The sequence below is a fragment of the Carassius gibelio genome, chromosome B21 (genome assembly GCF_023724105.1).
Source record: "Carassius gibelio isolate Cgi1373 ecotype wild population from Czech Republic chromosome B21, carGib1.2-hapl.c, whole genome shotgun sequence".
Taxonomy (NCBI): domain Eukaryota; kingdom Metazoa; phylum Chordata; class Actinopteri; order Cypriniformes; family Cyprinidae; genus Carassius; species Carassius gibelio.
Genome location: NC_068416.1, coordinates 9474488 through 9499497, shown reverse-complemented (window position 1 = coordinate 9499497; position 25010 = coordinate 9474488). Strand labels below are relative to the sequence as shown.

Sequence of the window (25010 nt, the reverse complement as noted above, 5' to 3'; positions counted from 1 at the left end):
TGACGCACAACAAGTGCTGTTCTACACTGCTCAAAACTCGCATTTGAATCATCAGTGGCAAATTCTTTACATATGTAAACCTACTTACATACCATGAGTCAGAAGCGCCAGACTGTATTTGCCAAGAGTAAGAAACAGCTGGGGGCTTGAGTGAGGAACGGCCTTATTTTTTTTTGCGTGAACATTTGTGTGGTGTTATGCAAATCTTCCCACACAGTGACATAGACATGTGGGGCATGTTTGAATGAGCCGTTTAAGGAGGGCGTCGACGAGTCTAAACTTTTATAAAGAATATCTAATTGGATTTGAGACTTTAGTCTTTTACAAGAGCTTGTAAAACACTCCAAAGAGAAAGGAACAATTGAAATCGCGTCATATGACCCCTTTAAGGAAAAAGTAGCTTGGTTTTACTCTTTTCTTGTAGTTTGATTGTCACATAAATTGGATCACATTTACACGTCATCTATGTATAGCCATTTTGTAATATGGTGCAAAAATATATCGATATTCAACTATGCTTAGTATAGTATGAAATAAATGTATTTTAAATAAATTAGTTTTTTACTAGGGTATTGCTAGCTGTTTATTAGTAGTCATAAAGCACTTATTAATGCTTTATTCTGCATTCTTTAATCCTTCCCCATACTTAAACATAACAACTTCTTTGCTAACTATTAATATGAAGCAAATAAGGAATTCATTAAGGCAAAAGTAATAGTTAATAATTAATTCTGAGAATTGGAGAAAAGTGTGACCATGGAAGGTAAATTGCTGGCATGTTATTGAACTGACCTAGTACAGACTGAAAAAAAAATATGTTAACTCTGTGAGAGATCTGAACAACATGTACTGGATACAATGGGTGGCAAGTTTTTTAACAAGCACTTTTAGGATAGAGCGAGGGCTACATGAGTTAGATTCTATCGAATCACAAACTTTAAATAAGGGTTGCAGAGTTAATAGTTTCCAAACCATGGCTATTTCAGCAGTGAAGTGAAACTGATTGGAAATGAGAACTGGCCAAGACCATCACACGCAGCAGGTTTTTCCAAATTCTGCTCACAGTGTTCCTTTAGAAGCTGGGACAAGCAAAGAAATGGAAAGGACAACTGGCAAACTTGGCAATATGAAGTCCTCTGGGTCTCTTAACCAGTCGCGACGGGGATACGCAATGGGTGACAGGAATCTATTTTTGGAAGAGTTTCTATTTCTGCAACGTCACGGACAGTTGAGTACAAGAACATACAGTGGGTCCAATGAAAATGAAAATATAAGGTACGAAATATATGCAATGTATAAAGTTTTAATCAGGTTTACTGACTTTAATAACCACAATGAAAGGGATCTTTAAAATAAATTAAACTAAGCAAGAAAATTAAGCACGTGTGTACAAACAAGTGCATTCAATGACAAAAATTGTCACAGAAATTTTAAATAATGCTTAAATTAATATTAATTTGATTATGTCGTTTTTTTGAATTTGTGAGTGTGAGGCAACGTTTGCAGAGAGAGGAGCTCTTTTCATTGGCTGTGATTGGTTATAAAGCTTGTCACATTTTGTAGTGAAAAGACAAATTACATGCCACAATTGTATTGGATTGCATTGTGATTGGAGGGTACACTGGATGACCAGATAGGCATGAATGGACAATTCTATTTAACATGTAAAGCCATTCGTTAGCTGGCTCTGTTGTACATTCAAATCAACGAAGTGGAAAACTGCAGAAAAAATAAATCGATTGGGCAAGTTTTGAGCTAGTTTTTGAATAGTAGCTGGGTTGGTTTTGTTTCGTAGACTTGGCAACCCTGCTAGTGGACCTTCCTTTTCAAGTCAAATGACGCTGATCTGAGAACTTAAAACAAAAGATCCACTAAATGCATCAATGGAGTGCACTTTGAAAGGTTTTGTGCTCAACAGATGGTGGAAAATGAAGTATAGCTGGGCTGGGCTTTGTCAGGAATTGTGGTGCTTGCAGGGTAAAGAAAGGAAGCCACGGTCAGACAGCATCAAGGCAGTCTGTATTTGGTAAAAGCGTCAGCTGGCCATAACAGTGAGAGTGTTTTTGAGACTGGAGCCCACACACAGTGCAGATATTCAGTTCGAAACGCTAATTAGGCACAGGCAGCTGTTTACTAGAGCGTGGGGAAGCCAGTTAGCAATTCCACAGCACAAAAATCTTTTTCCTCTCTCTCTCTCTCTCTTTCCCTCTCTCACTGTAGTGTTCACTGTACTCTACAGAGCCGACCTGCGTCACAATCCCTTCGCTGCTGTTTTCCACAGAGCATCAGTGACACCAGACGAGAGGGCTTGTCTATGTAAAACCTGAACACCTCTTTCTTAAAGTGACTCATATTAACAAGAGCCCCATATATGGTTCTCACCAAAGAACAGGGTCATTAGCCAGACTGGTTTCGGAGGATGTAGTGAGGTGATGTCAGATGGATGTTCTGTGATAATGTGCAACAGGATCAGTTTTGGGCTTACATATTCCTAAACGGACAATATGATCCCAGGAGGCATTACAGTACCACTAGTCTATTTGTCATCAGTACCATTATCATCACAGTGCTACATAATTACAGAGGCTTTTTCACTAACGTGACTACAGTGAACACAAAGACAAAGGACTGTATTCAGAATGGCCTACAACAATACTATTCATGCTGAATTTGAGGCATGCCGTATGTATACTGTGCCTAGTATGCAACTATCTGTATAAATGTGATTTAAAGGGCACATAATCACATAATCTCATCTTAATCTTGAGTAACTATAGAGTAGTACTGCATCCTTCATATCTCCAAAAAGTATTTCGTTTTATCATATTTATAAAAGAAAAATACAGCTTTCCGATTCTCTCCGGAAAAAGCCGAGCTCCTGGATGCATGCCGTCACTGAAATGACGAGAACACACAAACGTACTTGCTACACTCCGTTGCTGCCCCGGAAAAACAAACTGCATCCACTGTTCATGTAGTGCTGGGTTCTTGGGGAAGCTGAACACGGTAAACTTTCCCTCGCATCCAAAAACACACTTATTTGGAGACATTCTCGAACAAATCCTATGCAGCGCTGCCGACGACTTCTCCTCTAAGTCAACGTATGTGCGGACGCGCTTTTCCGAGAGAAATGCTCATATAAGGAGTTCTACGTCATTAGTTCCACGATTGACAAAAAAACAGCTTTTCGACACAGAAATTCTCTGTCATTCGTCCAAATTATTATTTTTTTTTTTACTTTGGCCATGTTTAGCATGAAAATCCATCTCTTTAACACTGTGAACAACTCTGAATACACGAAACACCATCGTAGCCCCCCTTTAACCAATGTAGAGCACACTGAATGAAATACTATGTCCCTTAATGGAACGTGCTGAAACCAACCTTTAATTTCCAGTGTTAAAATATTAATCGTGCTTGAATTACCTTAAATGAATGTTAACTGAACTTCACTGTCATTTCATAACAATATGGGGAATTTTATAGTTCTGATTTAACATTTTAAACACATTGTATACAGTACATACTGTTCAGCATTCAGTACAGTAATATTCCATTCTGAACATGGCAATAAATAATATTTGTTCAGAGCTGTCTTTTGAATTCATAGTCGAGTCATGGTTTAGGGTGGACCGAGTCTCCCTCATTATAATGGGTAAACTGGGACACAATTTCCGGTTCGGTTACGAAAAATTTGCTCAATAATTTGAATGCACACTGTTAAGCAACATGCATGCACTGTTTACTTTAATGAGCCAATTATCAAGCACACATTAAGTGGTAATTGAGCATTTGACTCGCACCTTGTTGCTGTGTTACAGTTTCACATTTGTGAGATATTCATGGAAACCTTTCATATAGAGAACAGCTTATTTCAGCACTAGCTTATTCTTGCTGAAGAGTCAAATGAAACGAGCAGACAAAAATAGTCTGTGTTCAGAAATTAACAGTAAAGATGCTGACCCACACGGTGTTACATAATGTGTGAAAGCAACCTTGAAATTTCATGTTATTTACACACCGGTTGATCTGAGCCTGAAACCTGAAAACAGACATCAGAAGTACATCAAAGTACAGCTGTGACCATCAGTGCAACGTGCCTGTAGCCTTCATACTGTATTACTCAAGAATCTTCATATCTTCTCGTATGCTTATGGACTATTATCTTTTCAATGCTGTCAAAAGATCTAGATGTTTTCCTCACTTCCCTTATTGCCTTATTTATATATATAAATAGATATGGCTTAACAAGTACATTTTAAACATTTTAAACAATATTTCAAGTGTAATGTATGAGATTTGTTGCATTTTGAATCAATTTTTTCTTTGTAAAAGACTAAGGATTCATTAGTTTGAATGAACATTGAACCAAAAACTATCATAAAAATTATTATTAATAAAATTATTATTATTATTATTATTATTGCATTTTATTTATTAAATGTATCTTTTACAACATTCCTGTTTTGTGCCAGCTCTATAACATTTCAAATTTTGTAAATTTTTTTGTGGTCTTAAAAAAATATTGGGTTATACTCTTTCTTAAATTGTCTTTGTTACTGTGTAATTATACATTTAAGTACTGAGTAATATTAATTAACTACATGTACTTACTATATGGTAAGGGTTTGTCTTAGGGCTATTTGTTATTGTTATTACAATAATAAATACATGTACCGTGTAAAAAGGATTTCTTAAAATAAAGTGTTACCAAATATTGCTTATTGAGCTTAACAAGCTCTTAATTTTCTCAGAAGCTGTAGAAAGCACATTATTTGTGTCCTTATAACAACATCTGTCCTTGTTACATATACAGTACAGCATTGACAGTAGATTATGCATAATTTAAAGCAACTAACCAACACTAAACCCTACAGTAAGTACTTGTTGTTACTTATTTCTTATTTGCGTAACTACACTGTAACAATGACACCTTAAAATAAAGTGCAACCCAAAATTATTTTCAAATGTCCTTTACCTTTCATTTAACCAATTTTTTATGAATGAAGACTTGCAAAAAGTCTAATATTCCCATAAAACAAATTTTAATGAAATTGTTTACCTTTCCTTTGCAATGCACCTTAATTAGAGTTCAATCTGTTAATGATTGTGGCTAAATTCAGCGTCCTGTTAATTATATCAGTAGCAAATCATGGGGACACATGGTACAGTTTCCTGAGGACAAGCCATCGAGCATCGCTGTGGGAGATTCATTAAAGCCTTAATAACCTGTTGATTGTCACAGACGGCCCCCACACTAAAATGTTTATATATATATATATATATATATATATATATATCCTTAACCTTAGATTACTTAACCAAATTCTGAATGAGGACATGCTAGTCTTTGAAAAAATCAGTTTACAAAGGTATATATTTACCGAATACATTTAATATGCATTTTGTTTTTTTTTCTCCATGATCCCACTGCACCTTCTGCAAGATATTACAAATTCGTAGCCCTTTCCAAGCGATTCAAAATTTTCCACATGCAAGATCTGGACAGTGCACTCACCCTGTGTCATTTGGCTTACATGTTTCGTCCCTTCTGTCTTACAGGCGGTTTTCAAGACAAGTCTGCCGGCAGGTCGTTTGCTCCGGAGGAGAACCATTGAGCGCTATTAAACCCACCTCAGGGACTCCATTGATGGGTCGCAGTGGAAAAGGCTCCAGCTGTTCGCTTTGATCCGGGTTCAGCCCACCCTGATGAATTGACCCCAGGTGAAAGGAGCTGAACAAAAGAGAAAAATCAGTTAAACCATTCCAGGTTTGCAGTGTCCCAGCGTGTCCTGCAGTCGTCCCTGCTGTCAGTATTATCGGTGGCGTGAGGGTACGCTGGCTTGGTATGCGCTTGCCTCAGTTGTCATGGTTGCTGGATGGAGTGTGGCGTCTCCTGCCCCTGCTCTACCTCTGTCTGTTTCTGTGCTGCTCTGGCTGTCTGTTCTGTCTCCTGTTTTTCCCCTCTCTTCCTTTTCCACCTCACCCTCCTCTCTCTGTCTCCATCCCTCCCTCCCTCCCCCCTCCCTACCTCCCTCTCGAAGCATCCCCCCATTCCCCTTCTCCATTCTCTTTCTCCAGGTTGTTTTTGAGCTTGTTGTCATCTCAAATCCTGCATGTCTGTTCCTTGTCTTACAGAAGTACCAGCACTGTTCAGTTCCTCCCCTGACATTAGTGTGGTGTTTGAGGTTTCTCTCTTGAGTGTTCTTCTTCATTTTCCTGGCTGGGAATAACAGGACGAATACAGGTGTTCAGCTGGAGAACCAGACAGGCGTGTGGTGCTTAGTGGCGCTCTAAACATTCACAGTGAGTATCAGTTTGGTAGATCTCAACATGAGCATTTAGAAATCACAGCCAGAGTTCGTTCACTGGCCATCTGGCCATCAGTCATCGGTTCAGCTGTTTTAAAGTCAGAGTTGACCTGGCCAAAATGTCAGCGACATATGCCAGACTTCTCCAATCATTTTGCCCCCTTAACCCACCCCGCCACAATCAACAAACTCACATCACAAAATCCAATCGACAACAGGTGGATTGAACCAAGTCTCCATCCAACATTTTACACTTGGATGTACATTTTAATATGTCACTACTTCTGTTTCACCAAGACATTTTGGGACCTATCATACACCTGGCGCAATGTGATGCAAGGTGCAGCGCAAGTGTGTTTGCTAGTTTCAGTCTGACGCCGTTCGCATTTTCCCGTTTAGTGCCACGTCGTTTAATTAGCAAATGCATATGTTAATTTTTGCGCCCATGGGCGTGCTGGTCTAAAAAGAGGTGTGTTCAAGCGCATTGCTGGTGCAATGCTATTTTAAAGAGCTGAAAACAGACTGCGCCATAGACCTACTCAAACCTATGTTTTTTCTTTGTTATTTAAAGAGCATACATGCTGACTATTAAACACAGGGATGCACAGCAGTACACAAACATGCCAAATATTAAAAATTAAAGGATTGCAATGCATAAGACTTTTTTGTAGTCTAAATAAATAAATAAATATGGGTGGCGCGCCAACTGTTTTCCGTCGTTAAAATAGCAAATGTGGATTTGGACACGACCTGAGTGCACCTGCACCGTGCACTTGACACTTTGCATTTAGATCGTTAAAATAGGGCCCTTTGAGTGCTGGTTAAGGCACTTACTAGCAACCAAACTAGATATGAATCATTGCATTATCATATTTTTTTTATTTACCCTAAATAGAATACTCGTCCCTGAATTAAGAAAAGTTTGCTTTAAGTTGATCCAGGTAATTTTTGATATGGAAATGTTACAGTATAACAGGGTTGAACAAACAATGAGGGAAAAGGACAAAATCCTAAACTAACCGATCCCAAACCGCATAGTAAGTACTATTATTAATAATAATTGTATCAATATAATGTCAATGTAATCAATAATAACTCAGTAACACTCAGTTTCCTTTAAAATCAGGGTAACCAGTTTAAATCTAATGGATATGAATGAGGACATCCATACTATCAGATACTAGCATGTAAAGTTTAAATTGAAAATTGTTAACATTTGTTTTCATTCATCTTAATTATAGTTCAGTCTGTTACATTTTGCTTGCATTAAGCTTCACACAGTTGACCAGACTATTTGCATCTCTGCTAAATGTACTGCCAAAATATTCCTTCCAAAATATTTGATCCTGTTTCAACTGCCCCTTCAATAAAGAATACATGAATTTTGCATGTGCAGAACGTTCTTCAGACCTGGAATTGAGCTGATATTAGAACATATTTCATTTCATTTATCACGTGTTCTCCAGAAGCAGTGTGTATGTTTATTATGATTTAGTATGTTGATTATGATGCCAGTTTTTTCTCTACAATCATGTCAAAATCTCTACAGTTCTTTCTTATAGAAAAGCAGTGTGATTAAAAGCAGAGCAAAGTCTCCTGCAATTCAAGAATTTATTATCCAATTAATGCATTCATTAAAACTCTGCACTCTTACACAAACTGTCTCATTTGTGTAACTGTATTGCTCCTACAGAATTTTAGGAGACAAAGTTACTTAAATGAAACAACAATAACAGCAACAAAAATAATTTTGATGATTCTCATTCGCTCTGAATTGCATTTATGATGGCTGAATGACTGTTTCTGTTGGATCAGCACACTAATGGGTTCATCTGGTTTAATGGTGAAACACTAATAAGCAGACTTGCATAATGAACATTTCAGAGTGAATTTCTTTCCTCTTACTAATACAGTGTAATTACGTAATGTTTCCGGTGTCCAGTTATCTTATCAAACATTTATTGAAGAAATCAGTACTCTTCAGAGTTGCTATAATAACCTCAGTGTTGTAATCCCTGGTGGGTTATTCATCATGTCTGCTATGGCCATGGGCTATGGCATGTATAATGGATGAGCTTTCGACAGCAGTAAACAGTCCTTCACACACAATAATTACAGTGTTTACAATGTTATTGATCGATGATATTTAAATTTCTTCTTATTCTTCACTTTTTTTCTATTGACTTAGCTCGAATCATTTGATCTCCATTCAAAGTACCTTCTAGATAATCGTTGGGGTGCTATATATATATATATATATATATATATATATATATATATATATATATATATATATATATATATTCTTTTTTTTTCTGCATCATTACTCCAGTCTTCAGTGTCACACGATCCTTCATAAATCACTCTAATATGATGATTTGCTGCACAAGATGCACATTTTTATTATTATCAATGTAGAAAACACTTTAATGCATCCTTGCTGAATAAATTTTTGTTTTCTGTTGTGCTGCAGAATAGGATTATATTTTCTGTGGAAAATACATGCTACACTCTTTTAGAATTCAGCATCTCAGAAGGCCATAGAATTATTCCTTCATATGTTGGAAACATGCCTATGATGCTTTAAGCTGCATGTACTGTATGCTGCATGGAACAGAGTTGCATTTGTTGATTCATATAATTAGCAGTTGAAATAAGACATGACATGCATTAAAACTGATTTCATAAGTATGTGTATAGAAATTCACACAATACAAATCCTTCCAAAGCAGCTTCACAAAAAAATTGTATTGCGCCTCACAAACCCTCTGTGAAGAACCCAAAGCTGACAGTGGCAAGAAAAACCTCTGTAAGATCCCTAAGCTTACCTAAAACTTTAACACTACTCTCTTACTGCCATGCACGTAACAATGGAGCAAAATAGTGAATTGAATCCCAATAGCAAATTTAAATAGCTAGAGATTACCTGTGAGAAATCAAGACATGAGAGACTGTGTCCAGCTGCGACAGAGCTAGAATTCTGGCACAGGCCACACATTGAGACAATTGGCTTAGTCTGTCACAGACACTTGGGAAATCTTTACTTTTGCAGCTGAAGACTTGTCAGATTGTGGAATCATGCTGCCGCTGGAACAAAAATCTCAACGCAGAGGAGAGACCATCAGGAGGAAAGGGACAGAGAGAAACTGTAACAATATACTGGAACGCTGGACTGTGCAAGCACAGAATGGTTTAAATAATACTTTTTCCCCACAGTGTTTTCACCTTCTAAATGAATACACTATACTTGTGCAGTCACATTCTATAACGGTAGACTACAATTTACTGATGACAGTTTTGTATGGCATTAATTTTTACTTTTAGAATAACTGTACATTAATATGTTAAGCAAAACAATTGTATCATTTTATTTTATATTTTTTTCTGGGAATTTTTTAACTGCAAGCAGACATACATTATGTTACAGTACAAATATTTTGAGTGTCCCTTATTCTGTTGCGTAATTTCCTAAAATGTACCATTACATTCCATTTCTTAAGTTAAGATTTTTACATCAAAACAAAAGCTCTAGAAAAATAAATGAATTGCAAGGCTGTAGAGAACAGTGAACTATTGCAGACTTATATACTGAGGTTTTAATTACATTCTTTAAATAAAGTCACTCATGAATTTAAGTGTCCCGCAAGGCATGAAACGTCTGCGCTGAATGAGTCCCACTCTGGCCCTGGACATGACCAACTGTTTTTGTAACTCATGTGAGTGTTTTAACATAAACTTGTGTAGGTTTGACAGTTTAAGCGCAATAAGATGCGAAAGAGAACTTCATTTAGTACTCACATGCCGTGTGACAGCTGCTTTCTGTGTGCATGCTTCGGATATGCGCACTCAGAAAACCGTATAGCTCTATCATAAATTTAAACTAATATGGTTTAAAATGCATGATTTCATGGTAATCAAAATCAACCTGTTTTTTTTTTTTTTTTTTTTTTTTTTAGCAGTAAATGATAAGCCCTGTTCTGAAAAAGGGGCGTGGAGCTGCAGCTCATTTGCATTTAAAGAGACATGTTTCTGGTTCCACTTAAATTCGGAATGTTAGAGGGGAGTCACGTGATCCAGAGTGAGATGGTTCTTTGAGTTCTTTGATCTGCTACAATTTTCAAATAATATACATTTATCTTCTCCGATTTTTCAATTTATTTTGTTGAACGGACTTATAATTATGTCAGACACACCTTCTGATAAAGCTTTTCCTATTTTTGGCTCGACGTACTCACAGAAGGCTAAAGAACACTACTCACAACGCGCCTTTGGCTGATGCTAAAGTTAACGCAGCCGAATCTCACCTGGAAATGTCACTGATATTATCAGAAATATAAACCAACAGACCACACCTCGATGGAATTACTAGCAGTCTGGAGCGGATAGCCAATTCTGTGTATTACCATCAGAATTAATTCAGTGCCCTCATCGATAGAGTAATGGGCGCTGAAACTCGCTGGGATCAAGCCGTACAGAAGATTTCATTTGTTGAAAATTCAGCAGCAACTACTGAAGGGCAAATGACCAGCTTGAAGGTGATGGTAGATGATCTCTGGATGATTAACTTTGACTTTTATTTGAGATCTGCACCTTGATTTTCCGAGGAAAAAAACTGATGATTCCATTGGACATATAACGGTACAATATACCATTGTAGGTTTGTAAGGTTACAAATATCCCGTATACGGGGCTGGTATGAAAGGGTAGTTCTTTATTTTTTATTTCAAACGTTTATTTATTTTAACAATTATTATGCCATGTTCATGTTCATGTTTTACTTGTTGTACTCTTCTGTTCATATTTGGTATCTCATACGGACGTAATTTGTTGTACAATTTTGCATGTTATCACTCTTATTACTCTACACAGCGAATTATTAACTTGGAACGTGAAGGGAATTTTTACAAATCCCTTAAAAAAGAACATATCTATCATGCTACTACAGGAAACTCACTCATCTGATATAGAACATATGAAGTTGAAAGGAGATTGGGTTGGTCAGTTTTATTTTTCTTCATTCACGTGAAAATAGTAGGGTACTCATCTTATTCATAAAAATATCCCATTCATTCTCGAGCATGCAGATTATGATTAAGAAGGTGCTGATTTTTGATGATTTCTGGTTTAATTCATAGAAGACATATCACTGTAAGAAATGTATATGCTCCAAATACAGATTGCCCTAATTTCATGTCTTATGTGGCCCAAAATTTAATCAGCATTGCAAGAACATTGTTTTTTGGGAGGTGACTTCAGTTGCGTACTTGATGGAAATTTTTATAAATAATCATCCCGGGTTTTAATTGGCTGTAAAATCCTCACATATTTTGTGCAATACTTGTAAGAATCTTGGCCTGGTGGATATCTGAAGAGAGCAGCATCCTAAAGACAGAGATTATACATTCTACTCTCATTCTCACAACTCTTATTCAAGACTGGATCATTTTTTCATACCATCTGAATGTAGACATCGTGTAAGTTCTTGTCACGTAGGCCCTATTGGGTCCTGTTTATTTAGTGATTGATATTAGTATATCAGTCCAAAAGTCCATCTGCTGGAAATGTAATACTCCATTCTTAAGCAATACTAACTTTCACTCTTTTTTAAAACAGAAAATAATTCATTATCGGCAGGACAATCAGAATTAGCCAGTTTCCCCTGCATTAAAATGGGATGCTGCCAAAGCCGCAATGCAAGGTAACTTTATTATTTATGCTTCTTTGATGAAGAAACTAAAAACCCAAAAAAGTAATTATCTGGAAAAACAACACAAAAGATTCCCAAATCAAGACAATTGTATCTTGTTAAATAATGCCAGAGCCAACAGTAAACAGCATTATTACGAGTTTGGAAACAAGCCTAGTCAACTTTTACTAAGGAAGTCGCCAAGTTTGTTTTACTAAGGAAGGAATTTGGCAATCTATACAATCTATACCAACTGGTAACGCTCCCAGCCCAGATGGGTTTTTATTAGAGTTTTATAAGGAGTTCTGGCCAGAGCTTTGTCCAATTTTAAAGCAAGCAATAAATAGTACTTTAGATTCAAATTCTATGCCTATTCTATCCCTTAATCCCATTCATTGGTGGTCATCAGCTTGCTTCTGAAAAAGACAAAGACCCATTGAATTGTTCTTCTTATCGCCCAACTAGTTTACTCAATGTGGATTATAAAATTATAACTAAATCTTTAGCTCAGCGGTTCGAAACTGTTTTGCCTTACATCGTCAACCCAGATCAGACAGGTTTCGTGAAGTTCTGATATGGCAATGATAATATTTGTAGACTCGAGTGTTGAATATTACAGATCATTTAAATGTTACCAAGGAATCTGCCTTCACTGTATCTCTCGATGCCGAAAAGGCATTTGATAGGGTGGAATGGTTTGGTTTAACTTTTATACTCTAACCCTAATCCTCAAGTTAACACTAACCGAGTGTTGTCTGACAGATTTTCAATAAGCTGAGGCTGTCGTCAAGGCTACCCACTCTAGCCATTATTATTCTCTTTGGTTATCGAACCACTGGCTGTTGCTGTGAGAACTAACACTAATATACTTGGTTTTAAAATAGGTCTGGAGGAACATCGTATATCCCTTCATGCAGACGATGCTCTGCTCTATCTCAAATATCATGAGACCGCAAATCTTGCTGTAATTGAAAAATAAAGTAATTTCTCAGAATATAAGATTCATTTTGACAAATATCAAGCTTTCTATTTGCACGTTCCCTCTGAAGCCATTACAAAATCCCCTTTTAATTTAGCACTTTCATATTTGGGAATCAATGTCAAGCCTAATTTGGTCAATTTGTATAAAGCCAACCCTGCAGTAAATTACACAAATTTATCAAAATTTATCAGATTGGTAGATTCTTTCAAATTATTTTTTTTTAATTTTTTTTTGCAGGATTAATTTCATAAGAATGAATATTCTTCAGAGATTGTATTTTTTTGTTCCGAAATTTGCCATGCCACTTAAGTACAGATTTTAAAAAAAAGATTAATTCTTCTATTTCAAAGTACATTTGTAATCACAAAAAACCTAGACTCAAATTGTCTGTTTTGATGAAATCAAGGGGAACTAGGTGGGACTTCGCTCCCTAATATTCAGTTATGTTTTTGGTCTGCACAAATCAAACACAAGGAAAGTTGGTTTCTTAACAGATCTGATTCACGTTGGACTGGGATTGAATATTCTAGATGCTTTCCTAGACTGTCATGCTCACTGCCATTTATGCATAATATACAAAAAATGTAGTCTCTGACTAATATTTTCACTGTGTCGAATACTCTCTTGGTGTGGATGTTAAGAAATATTTAGCTATTCCAAATAGGTTATCTTTTAAGTCTCCTATTGCACTCAATCCTGATCTTTCTCAAATCATAAATAATATTGGTCTTCTGACCAGGAGGCTGAGAGGACTGTCTGAGTTTGGTCATTTGTTTGATAATGGTCAACTGAGGTCATTCCAGTCATTAAGGCACAAATTTAACCTGCCCAGTAATAATTTTTATACATTTCTTCAATTGTGGCACTTTTTAGAGTCAAACTCAAAAGAAGGTACAGTAATATACGGTTTGTTCTTACTGAAGTGTAAAAACAGCTTCTCTCTTCATGTGCTCTTAAGAAGATCTCTGAGTTATATGCTTTGCTGTCTAATGTTGGTCCTTCAACTTTTGACTCTTTGAAGGTCATATGGGAAAAGGATTTAGGATTACATTTTAGTAATTAGGAGTGGTTATCTGTTTGTGCATGTGTTTTCCCCAAAGGTGTCTCAATTTCGTCCCACAAACAAAATTATAAATTCATTCACAGGACTTTTCCTTCATAAAATATTGCCCATTCTTCTCAATTATGTTTCAAATGTGAGTCAGACATTGGCACAGTGATGCATGTGTTTTGGGATTGTGATAAAATCAAAGGTTGCTGGATAGAGATTGCTGGGAAGTCGTGGCCTAATGGTTAGTCGAGGCACAGACCAGCTTTACAGTTCAGAAGGTGAACAATAATATGTTGAATAATCATGTGAAAGTGAAAGTGATTCCTGCCGGCCCGGGACTCGAACTCACAACCTTTTGATTGAGAGTCCAACAATCAAAGGGTTGTGAGTTCTAGTCTCGGGCCGACAGGAATTGTGGGTGGGGGGAGTGGATGTACAGTTCTCCCTCCACCTTCAATACCATGACTTAGGTGCCCTTGAGCAAGGCACTGAACCCCCAACTGCTCCCCGGGCGCTGCAGCATAAATGGCTGCCCACTGCTCTGGGTGTGTGTTCACAGTGTGTGTGTTTGTGTTCACTGCTCTGTGTGTGTGCACTTCGGATGGGTTAAATGCAGAGCACTAATTCTGAGTATGGGTCACCATACTTGGCTGAATGTCACGTCACTTTCACTTTCACATGATTATTCAACATATTATTGTTCACCTTCTGAACTGTAAAGCTGGTCTGTGCCTCGACTATGACAAAGAAAGTGTAGTGAACTTTTGTATATATTTAAATAAAAAATGTACATAACTACTATGTTCAACTCTTCAGATACCCTCAGTTAGTATGTGGATGAGTCAGGTCGCTACCCTCTCCTCTGGAAAAACTAACTTATGATCTGCAACAAAGATCTGATGTTTTCTGGTGCAGTTGGTCTCTGTAGAACTTTCTGGAAGATGCTCAATGATTAATTATCTGTCTATAAAATTTCTCTGTTATTTATTTACTCTAATATGCCCTGTTGTATTTTTATTATTAATATTTATTATTATTATTTTGTCTTTGCATTTTATATGCTTATGTATGAACATATATATCCAAAGGTTGTAAGATCCTTATATGGATGTATCTGTTATTATGAAATATCAGTACCACTGTGGTGTGTTAGTGTAAAATAAAAAATAAAAGAAATAAAAAAATCGGAATGTTAAAAATGATATAATAAATTATATGTGGGGTACTTTTGAGCTGAAACTTCACATACACATTCTGGAGACACCTGACACTTGTATTACATCTTGGATATGCTTAGATAGACCAATCTACTTTGAGTGTAAACTAAATGAGCCAATGCACATTGGCATCTGATTATTTCATCCAGCTGCTGCTGATCACAGTGTGAAGCAAGATGCGTCAAGCACGCTCTTCAAGGGCTCTTGTGTTGGTAGTATGGCACTTCTCACGTGTCTGGGCATTAAGCACGCTTGGCTTTCGTAGCTGAATCATGCCCCCATTGCGGGAGAAAGACCGTCTCAGTTTTGCGGACCAGACTTCGTTTCCTGCAAAGGGGCGGAGTGCCCGTGCCTAGATCTGGGGTTCCATTTGGCAGTAGCCGGAGGAGCCCTATTTCTGTCACCAGCCGGACTGGTCTTACTGTGAAGGTGAGAATTTCCCCTCCAAGGGGAAGCCCTCCGTCTACCGTCGCTTTGCAACCAGTGGAGCTGGCGAGAGAGCAGGCTGGACCAACCGATGGTGATGCAGCAAGGGGATACACAGGGGTACCCCAGGTGGAGTGGTTGGCTGCAATGCAATTGTGTCCAAATGCAGATACCATTTGGCGGGGCAAACCGTTGCTTCCTTCCCGGGCCTGTAGGCATTCGTCAACTCTGATGGCAGTGCTTATACAGCCTATGAAGAAACTGCCTCCGCCTTACATGCTATGACGTTGTTGCAAGTGAACCAGACTAAGGCACTGAGAGACTTGCACGAGGGTGGTCATGACTTGGAAATTCTCAAAGAACTCCGTACCACAATGGACCTCACGCTACAAGTGACGAAGGTTACGGCGCAGTCTCTGGGTCGTGTGATGTCCACTATGGTGGTCCAGAAGCGCCATCTCTGGCTGTGTCTGGCCGACATGCTGGAAGGCCCCCACCAAACCTGGTGGCAAGCGCAAGAGCAAGCAGCCCTGAGTGGGGTGACCAAGAGATGGAGAATCTTTTGTTTCTTTACTCAACAAAAGAGCAATTTCCTCCAGAGGGGACAGGGGGTTGTGGAGGATCCAGTGTCGTATCACACTCAGCCTTGTCTCTCGCATGTGAGCAGCAGTGGGCGGATTGGGAGGATGAACTAACAGACTACCCGAGCACCCTCTGCTCAAACGCAGGTCAGAGTTACACACACTCAGACCACGTCTCGGACTGGCAAAGAAACACCCGGGCCAGGTCCCTGTGTTCTTCTTCGCTGCCCCACTGCGGGTACACCTGTAGTTCCATTGTGCGCGGCTTCTGGGAACCTGGCTAGTGCTACCCAGCTTGTCTTATTGGTTTCTTCGGACTGTCAGGCTCGGCTATGTGATTCAGTTAGCCCGGTGCCCTCCCAGGTTCAGGGGCGTCCACTTTACTTCAGTAAAAGCACCAGATGCTCCTGTCTTGTGTGCAGAGATCGGAGTCCTGCTGGTGAAGGAGGCAATATAGCTGGTTCGCCCAGCCAATATGAGGACGGGGTTTCACAGACCCTACTTTTATGTACTCAAGAAAGGCAGTGGATTCAGACCCATCTTGGATCTGCACATTTTGAACAAGGCCTTTCAAAGGCTCCCGTTCAAGATGCTCACACAGAAGTGCATCTTCAGGTGCATTCATCCCAAAGATTGGTTTGCAGCGATCGACTTGAAGGACGCACACTTCGATGTGTCAATCCTTCCACACCACATTCATGCAATTTGTGTTTGAAGGACAGGCATATCAGTACAAGGTCCTGCCCTTGCAATTCTCCAGCCAGGAGTGCCCCTAGACCAGGTCTCCAGACATGATGTGGTCCACACAAGATGCCTCAACCACCGGCTGGGGGGCCACGTACTATGGACTTGCAGTTTCAGGCGTTTGGACGGGGCCCCGACTGCACTGTCACATCAACTGCCTTGAGTTGCTGGTGGTGCAGCTTGCCTTGATTTGTCTCAAAGGGTGCTTACGAGGCGAGCATGTATTAGTCCACACGGACAACAATGCGACCATTGCGTACATCAAACAACAAGGTGGTCTGTGCTCCCATCGCATGTCGCGACTCGCCTGCCACCTCCTGCTTTGGAGTCAGAAGCATCTTAGGTTGCTTCGTGCTGTTCATATTGCTTGGCTGGTGAACCAGGCAGCCGACGAGATGTCCCGACCTTTCACTGCCAGTTGCACTCGGCCCTTTAAATGCCTGAAACAATTGCAAACACTATTAATTATAATCAATTCACTAATAAATGTTTTTCTCTGTATGGCATCATATAACAAAAGGGATTACAAAATTAATTTAGCATTAAGTTTGCAAAAAAAAAAAAAAAACCTCAAATTCTCAAAAATCAAATGGAAATACATAACCATTTATCCACTATAAATAATATGAAATGAATGTAAGGAAAAATCTAATTTGAACCATGTTTTTTTTAAATATCAAGAAATGTGCTCCATCAAGTCCTTACACCTTACATGGAAGTGTATCTTTAATGTGTCAGAACTAAACAAAAAGGCGAGCTGAGCTTTATTTTTCTGTTTGGGGCTGGTGCAGGAACGCATCACCTCATTAGCTTTAATTGATCTCCAGTGCTGGCAGAGCATCATTAACCCACACCACAGGCAACTCAACACCAATACTGATGATCAGATCACAGCACAATGTGTATCAATCGATGCATTTCCTTCAGTGCGTCTGTACATTATTTCTCAGCATCAGGCCTGCATGTTTGATCAAAAAAGAGATCCTAAAGTTTGTGATTGCACCCTGCTGATTCATTCTGTATTTGCAGGGAGAGTGTATGTGCAAAGGCTCTTGGGAATGAGTGGATGAGTCCAGACTGAGGCAATCAGACGAGGTGATGACAGGGGCAGGGCTGCACACCGGCACCCATACAGAACGCACATCTCCACTGCACAACAGCAACAGTGTGGCTTATGCGGTAGATTTAACATTTTATAGCAGGTCGCATCAATTATTTCTCTTCAAATCTGTCTTTGACCTAAAAATTGCAGCCTGGAGTGACATGCTATTAATAAGCTCTCCTGACTTTTAAGTGAAGGATTTTACAAAGTATCAGGGCATTAAATCTTATCCAGATATGAGTCTGCCAGACAATTATGGAGCGAAAAAGAGCCCTCCACAAATAATTGGTCAAGTGCTGGCATACTTTATGCTCTCCACAATATATTACGTAGCAGACTTCATGATATTAATAAAGCTAATGTTGGAGGGTGATGAGATTTGAGAAACTTGTAAGGTAGGCCCATGCAAACTTTTCCTGTGTAGATGACAACAAACCTTTTAGAGTTAGCATCTAGCTGGGTTGTATTTTCTATGTATAACTGTGCTGAGTGCCAGGAATAATAGGCTTTTGTTTTGTTTTTCTAGGTTGCCTTTCGAAGAGCATTTTGCTTGCATAATCTTATTACAGAGTGAAACAGGATATTTGATGAGGAAAAAAAGAAAGATTTGGCAAAAGTGGAGCAGGTGGTTGGACAGAAGAGATTTAATTATTTGAAGAACATTTGAACCCTTTCACATTATTTTAATGTATCTTGACGTTTCTGTATTTGCTTTTAGTTCACCCCCAAAAATAAAAATAACAAAAATTGCAGAAAATGTATTCAAACTAAGGCTATCCAAGTTTTTAGTCTGTTTGTTTGTGGGAAAAGATTGCTCGCCAATGGATCCTCTGCAGTGAATGGGTGCCATCAGAATGAGAGCCCAAACAGTGTTTTGTTTCACAAGACATAAAATGATGGACTGGAGATATGTGGATTACTTGTGGATTATTGAGATGTTTTTACCAGCTGTGTGGACTCTCATTCTGATGGCACCCATTCACTGTAGAATATCCATTGGTGAGCAAGTGATGTAGTGCTACATTTCTCTAAATCTTTTCCCATGAAAAAAAAAAAAAAAAAAACACATCTACATCTTGGATGGCTTGAGGGTAAATGCATTTTCATTTTTGAGTGAACTACTTAAAATAAAATCAATTTGTGGTGTATCTGTATCTATTTTTTTTTTACCATTTTATCCTGGTGTCTTTATTTATGTCCAAATTGTTAGATGAAAGGTCTGAGCTTGTAATGTAAGTCAATGAGATTTTTATAACAGTATAAGATTACCTACATAAAATGCATAGTATCAGTTGTCACTCTTTATCTACCTTAATATGTCTTTTAAAATATAATATATACACATTTGTAATATAAGCAATTTAACATTGATTTCACAGCCAATTTCACATGGACAAGGAGAACGTTTATAGAATTAAAGTCCTCTTTAGTAAAAGATTGTGTACATCTTTCAGTGAAGTTTTATGAAACAGTCAAATATTTATACAGTAGACTTATGGTTAAAATGTCTGGAGCGGAAATTATGTGATATTAAATCCTTTTGTTGCAAAAGACAAGACAAAAGTGTGAAAGCACTAGATGTATATCCTGATACTGAAAATCTTTATTCAGTATTGCTTTAGTCACAATATTAATATCAGCTATGTAGCTTGTCATGTTGACTATTTGAAGTCGTTCATTTGCATTAAAAATGGAGGAGTGTCCATGTTCAAATATAAGATCCCAAATTTGCTATGTACCCACACAGGGCATCTCTAGATCATTTTATAGGAACATGAGCCACAAATAGCTCTGTGCCCCAGTAAAATATTACAAAAAAATAAAATTGATATAAACTCGCATTTCCGAGACAAAGTCGTAAATCTGAGAAATAAAGTCAGAACTGCAAAGACTTTTTTCCTCTCTCAGAAAAGCGAGTTTATATCTTGCAAAGCTGACTTTATAACATGCAATTGCGAGTTTATATCTCAGAAAAAGTCAGAATTGCGAGACATAAACTTCCAATAATTTCATGTTTTTATCTCGCAATTCTGACATTATAAACTTACAATTCTGACATTATAACTCACAATTGTTTATATAATTTTATATATTATATAAATTGTTAGATGAAAAAGTCGCAATAACTTTTTTTTTTTATTCCGTGGCAGAAACGGGCTTCGATAGTTTGCTATCAGCTGTTTAGAATCAGATAAGGTCTAAAATGCTTTGCAATTCTTTGATTCATTTGTAACAAAACAACTTACTGTACCTCCACTTTAGGCTATAAAAACAAAACTTCTATAGTTTAAAGTATATCTTTGTGTGTGCAGCTGGTTAAGAACAATTCGGTTTGAAGAAATATTTTTAAATAAATTCCCATTGGATTGCTATATTATCAAATGAGTCATGCATTTTTTTTAAAAATTTAAAATAAAAGGGTCCAAATAAATTTTGGAGTATGTACGGGCACGTAATACACACATCACTGTGGGTGGAAGATTGGAATTCCATTGTTCCTGTTATATTTGCCAATGTCTTTTTGCAGCTGAGGCTTAGTTCAGTTCTCAGGGGATATCCAAAGGCCTTTTCACACATAGCTCCTCCACAAGCCAGAAAGTTTTTTTTTTTTCTTCCCTTTAAGGGAAATATTCTATCAGACATGGCCGCAGTTCATAAAACTATTTTATTGAGAAGTTTTAGAGGACGCATGTGGACAAAAGGCACGTCTTAATCTCTCACCTGATAATATTGAAACATTAAGGTTTGCATTGATTAAGATTGTTGCACTTTTTGGTTTTGTTGACCGCTTGTTAAACAATTTGTGCAATTGGTGCCCTCCATTGTCATCTAGTGGCTCACCACAGTCAATGCATTAGGGTTATTAAATGGAGAGAGGAATGAAAATAAATGAATTCAAATTAAAAGAGCACTCTTAAAAGAAACCATCACCATTTATCCTTTTATTGATAACATTGACAAATACCCCAAGTATTTACACACTACATTGAACATTTTGCAGATAAGAAGGTCGCTTGAATCATTTGAGATCTAAAAATGCCATGTTTTTCAAATTTTCACAGTGTCACCTAGACATAAAAAAAGTAACAACTGAAGGTGCAAATAAGAGCTTTCCCCAGTTTTAACATCTGATCATTTGCTTCTGGTTAAAGCTGAAAATGTCCCTAGACTCTCCACACATAAAATTATCAATGTAATCAGTCAAAATTACACAAATAATAAATGTAACCACAATTCACAAACATCCTTTCAACATCGCAGGAAGCTTATGGGCCCAAACAGAATCTTAAATAGATAAACAAATTGCGCATTTTGAAAGCTGGGAGAGTAGAAAAAAAAAAAAAAAAAAACAAGAACCAAGTCAACAGCCGTACAGAAACACCATCTTAAATAGTTTTAAAAGAGTATGTACTGCTACCAGTTTGTTTTATTGTTGAATGTAGAAATATTGTTTTTGTCAATGCAGTTTAATAGCAAGCTGTAACTGGACCACCAGCAAACCCAGCGCTGAGAGAGAGTTTGGTTGTGTAAAGTCAGAGCTTGCATGCATTGGGCGTCTCTACTGGTGATCAGTTTATAGCAGCCTTGACATCAAGACCTCGTAGACCCAGACTTAACTGATACTAATTGGCAGCACACAAATAACTTACTGCCCAATTAGGAGCAACAAGTTCTTTAATCATCCTCATCATCTTCCTCTTCTTCATCTTCCTCCTCATCGTCTTCATCTTCGTCATCATCATCCTTCGGTTTGGATTTGGCAGATGATGCCCCTCCGCTTACTTTTCCCTTTCCTTTGTAGTCTGCCATGTCCTGAGAAAAACAAATGACAACTTTACAGTTACAAAACACACATATACCACTAGCAGTAAAGAGTATGACTTTTTTTCTTTAAAAATAAGATTTAAGATAATTTTCCTATTTGAATGCATTTTGAAATGTAATTAATTCCTGTGATGCCAAAGCAGAATTTCAGAAGCCATTACTCCAGTGCCACATTATCATTTAGAAAATTCTCCAAACACCATCCACATTGATTAATTAACAGCATTTTGAGAGAGGTCATGCTCCACCTTCTGATACTTGTCCTTCAGTTTGTTGGCCTTGGACTGGAAGGGCTGCTTCTCCGAATCAGACAGATTGTTCCACATCTCTCCCAGCCTCTTGGCTACATCTCCAATGCCCAGACTGGGGTTCTGAGCCTTTATGCTGGGCCTTTCTTCTGCACAGAACAGGAAAAATCCAGACCTGGGAAAAAGAAGAAAAGAAACATTTAAGTAACTAAACTAGACAAGCCCATAGTCCATCCACAATCAATAAGTTGAAAATAAGCCTTGTAAAAGCAAAGAGCACATACGGTGGCCGCCTTGGAGCATTAGGGTCCTTCTTCTGCTTCCGACTTTTCTTTCCTGGATTGAAGCTCATCATTTCCTGGTCATATCGGGCCTTGTCTTGTTTGGCCAGGTCATCAAATTTAGTCTTCTCTTTTGGTGACATTGTCTGAAACAGATGACAGTTTCTTTACCTGTAGCCTTTATTCATTTTTACCGTTGATAAAAAAAAAAAAAAAAAAGACAGACATCTCCAGATGAGAATAACCTACTTACTTTCCATCTCTCGGAGCACTTCTTTGAAAATTCTGAGAAGTTAACTGTGACGCCGGGGTTCTTCTTGTTGTGCTCTTCACGGCACGTCTTCACAAAATAGGCATAGGCGGACATCTTGCCCTTGGGTTTCCCTGGCTCACCTTTTGCCATTATTACGAAGCCAATCAACTATCACCACACCTAGATAAAACAGACAATTTGATGAATTAAAACAAATGTTATTATGGAGATGAATCAGGTGCCACAGTTTCAATACATATAAACTACATCTTTTCACACATTGCTCATTCCTAGAGACGGTCTTAATAGAGTGCCCCCCACTTTTCAGCAGCATTGGTTCCAGAAAACTAATTTTCTTATTTTTTACTTGTAGGGACTCCAAAGGAATCATTAAAGAGGTGCAGAAGTTGAAATTCAAACCAACAAACGAGGTGAATTATATCATGTTATGATTTAATTAGAAAATCGGATAAAAAAAAAAAAAAAAAAAGATTGAGAATTTAAAAAGTTACAAGACTGTACTTAATGGCTCTCACACATTTATTGCACTAATTGCATTAAAAGCAGTAGTTCATGGTAGTGGACAGGAGCTAAAGCGTTATTTTGGAGCAAACGGTCTTTATTCTTTTTACAGAATCATGAGTAATGTACTATAGATTTATAAAAAGAAAAAAGCATAATACCACCGATTACGAATCTCGTAGTTCATTAGAGCAGGTCGGATTTAAAGACTTCAGTTAATAATAATAATAAAAAAAAAGTTAGAGACATTTACTTTGGGGACCAGTTTGTTTTAATATAGAACCATCGTCGGAGGTGCCTTCAACACTACTTTATTATATTCCATGCTGTAAAGTGCAAACTGATGACAAACTTTTCTCAAAACCGTAAATTAGTGATTATATCCCAAATAAGATATCATGTAAACGCGTGGCTAGTTAAAAGGCCAGTAATGTGTGAAGAGAGGGTCTGACTGGCCGCTTCTCTTCAATCAGACTCCATTCATTAAAATGGCTTCTATCAGCGTCGAGGAACAATGACTTGCACATCGCCGTCTTCACAGCAGACACTTCAAGGACACGTCGACTTCGAAAAGCTGCTAGATAAGCCATTTAAAAGTCGTTTGTTAAATACAATGAGCTGCGAATCCAGCTTTAGCAAAGTTTTACCAGTTTCACACTTGACGCTAAAAGAAACAAATCCTACTATCGCTTAGGCTTGCGACATGAATATTAATTACGCAAAGTGACGGTCGCCCGCATAGCTAGCTGATTGGTTGCAATCTAGACATATTTAGGTAGGCGTATTTAGTGAGCCAGAAAACTAACGATTCATACTATGGAGAAGGCGTTCGCTATGAATAATAAATTAAGTTACGCTAAGGAAATATTACGCAGCAACGGCAGTGGAGTAATTAATATTCATGAGTGAAACCTTCCCCATAGTAAGATTCGCAAATTCGCGCCCGGCTCAAACCCGTTTATAACAAAGGCAGGGGCAAACCAGCCATGACTGGCAATGGCTTGTCAACAGCGCATTAACTACTCAATGCTCTGCATAACCAGAAAACATACAACGAGCTAAAACTATTACACAGCAAACTCAGCGACGACACACGGTGCACTTCACAACAGCCATTTAGCCATTTAGCACCCCGTGATTTTTGAGGCAGATTAATACATCGCCAGCCATTTTAAAAGCACGTTCGTCACTCAACTTCGGTTTAAGATCTTTTATTTTTATTTTTAAAATTTCTAGACTGCAAATGAAAGCGAAATGGTTTATAACCAAATTAACGGAATAAAAACCACTGTTAAACATTTCACCGTAAATTCGTTTTTAAAAGAAAAACACGGTTAGTCATATATAAAACATGGCTTACGCACAAGAAAAGGCTTTAAATAATTTAAACAAGACTTTAAAGAGAATATTAAGCCCCAGTTGAAATTCTAAAATGGAGTCTTTTATAAATACCTTTTGCTAATGTTTGTCCTGTCGTCGGTTCTCCTCAGTCACACTAACGGCCTCCTCGAGACGCGCTTCTTCTCTCAATAGAAGACCACACAGCCTCGCGCTACTAGCTCACTACGAGAGCTGCCTGATTGGCCAGTCCCGGTACGCATTTAAAACAGCCTCCACAACTGTGGATTGGCTAAAAGGTCATACATATTCATAACCTGCTGTACGCCATTGGACAGAAGCATAAACCACTCCCATTATTCAAAAACAAGGCGGGAATTACTATCATAACAACAGAAGTTAAAAAGGTCTGTGGCAAACCACGTGTGAGCGTGAACTACAGG

General features: G+C 38.0%; 2 protein-coding genes and 1 long non-coding RNA gene across 3 annotated transcripts in view; 1 reads left to right on the top strand and 2 right to left on the bottom strand.

Moving 5' to 3' along the window:
• The window catches only part of LOC127985399 (short transient receptor potential channel 5-like), a 38371-nt gene extending 32730 nt beyond the window's left edge, over nucleotides 1–5641 (bottom strand). The window contains exon 1 of the mRNA XM_052587403.1: nucleotides 5519–5641. The gene's annotated coding sequence lies outside the window, so the exon portion shown is untranslated. The remainder of the gene's footprint in view (nucleotides 1–5518) is intronic.
• Nucleotides 1127–19248, top strand: LOC127985400 (uncharacterized). The gene is made up of 5 exons (XR_008160646.1): nucleotides 1127–1275; nucleotides 5563–5724; nucleotides 6139–6306; nucleotides 18028–18093; nucleotides 18627–19248. It is a non-coding gene; the product is annotated as an uncharacterized LOC127985400 (long non-coding RNA).
• Nucleotides 19249–21027: 1779 nt separating this feature from the next.
• LOC127985398 (high mobility group protein B3) lies at nucleotides 21028–24841 on the bottom strand. Its single transcript, XM_052587402.1, has 5 exons — nucleotides 24682–24841; nucleotides 22708–22887; nucleotides 22458–22600; nucleotides 22174–22348; nucleotides 21028–21913 (listed from the first exon to the last, which is right to left on the bottom strand). Exons 2-5 carry the CDS (start codon nucleotides 22855–22857, stop codon nucleotides 21776–21778), a joined length of 606 nt encoding a protein of 201 aa, XP_052443362.1. The 5' UTR covers nucleotides 22858–22887; nucleotides 24682–24841; the 3' UTR covers nucleotides 21028–21775.
• Between the last annotated feature and the right edge of the window lie 169 nt (nucleotides 24842–25010).

What these genes read in the sequence shown, in the direction of transcription:
- LOC127985398 (XM_052587402.1), bottom strand. Translation starts at nt 22,857, where the DNA reads ATGGCAAAAGGTGAGCCAGGGAAACCCAAGGGCAAGATGTCCGCCTAT. An exon ending in AGTGCTCCGAGAGATGGAAA is followed by an intron (nt 22,601 to 22,707) that starts GTAAGTAGGTTA and finishes CATCTGTTTCAG; the next exon opens with ACAATGTCACCAAAAGAGAA. An exon ending in AATGCTCCAAGGCGGCCACC is followed by an intron (nt 22,349 to 22,457) that starts GTATGTGCTCTT and finishes TCTTTTTCCCAG; the next exon opens with GTCTGGATTTTTCCTGTTCT.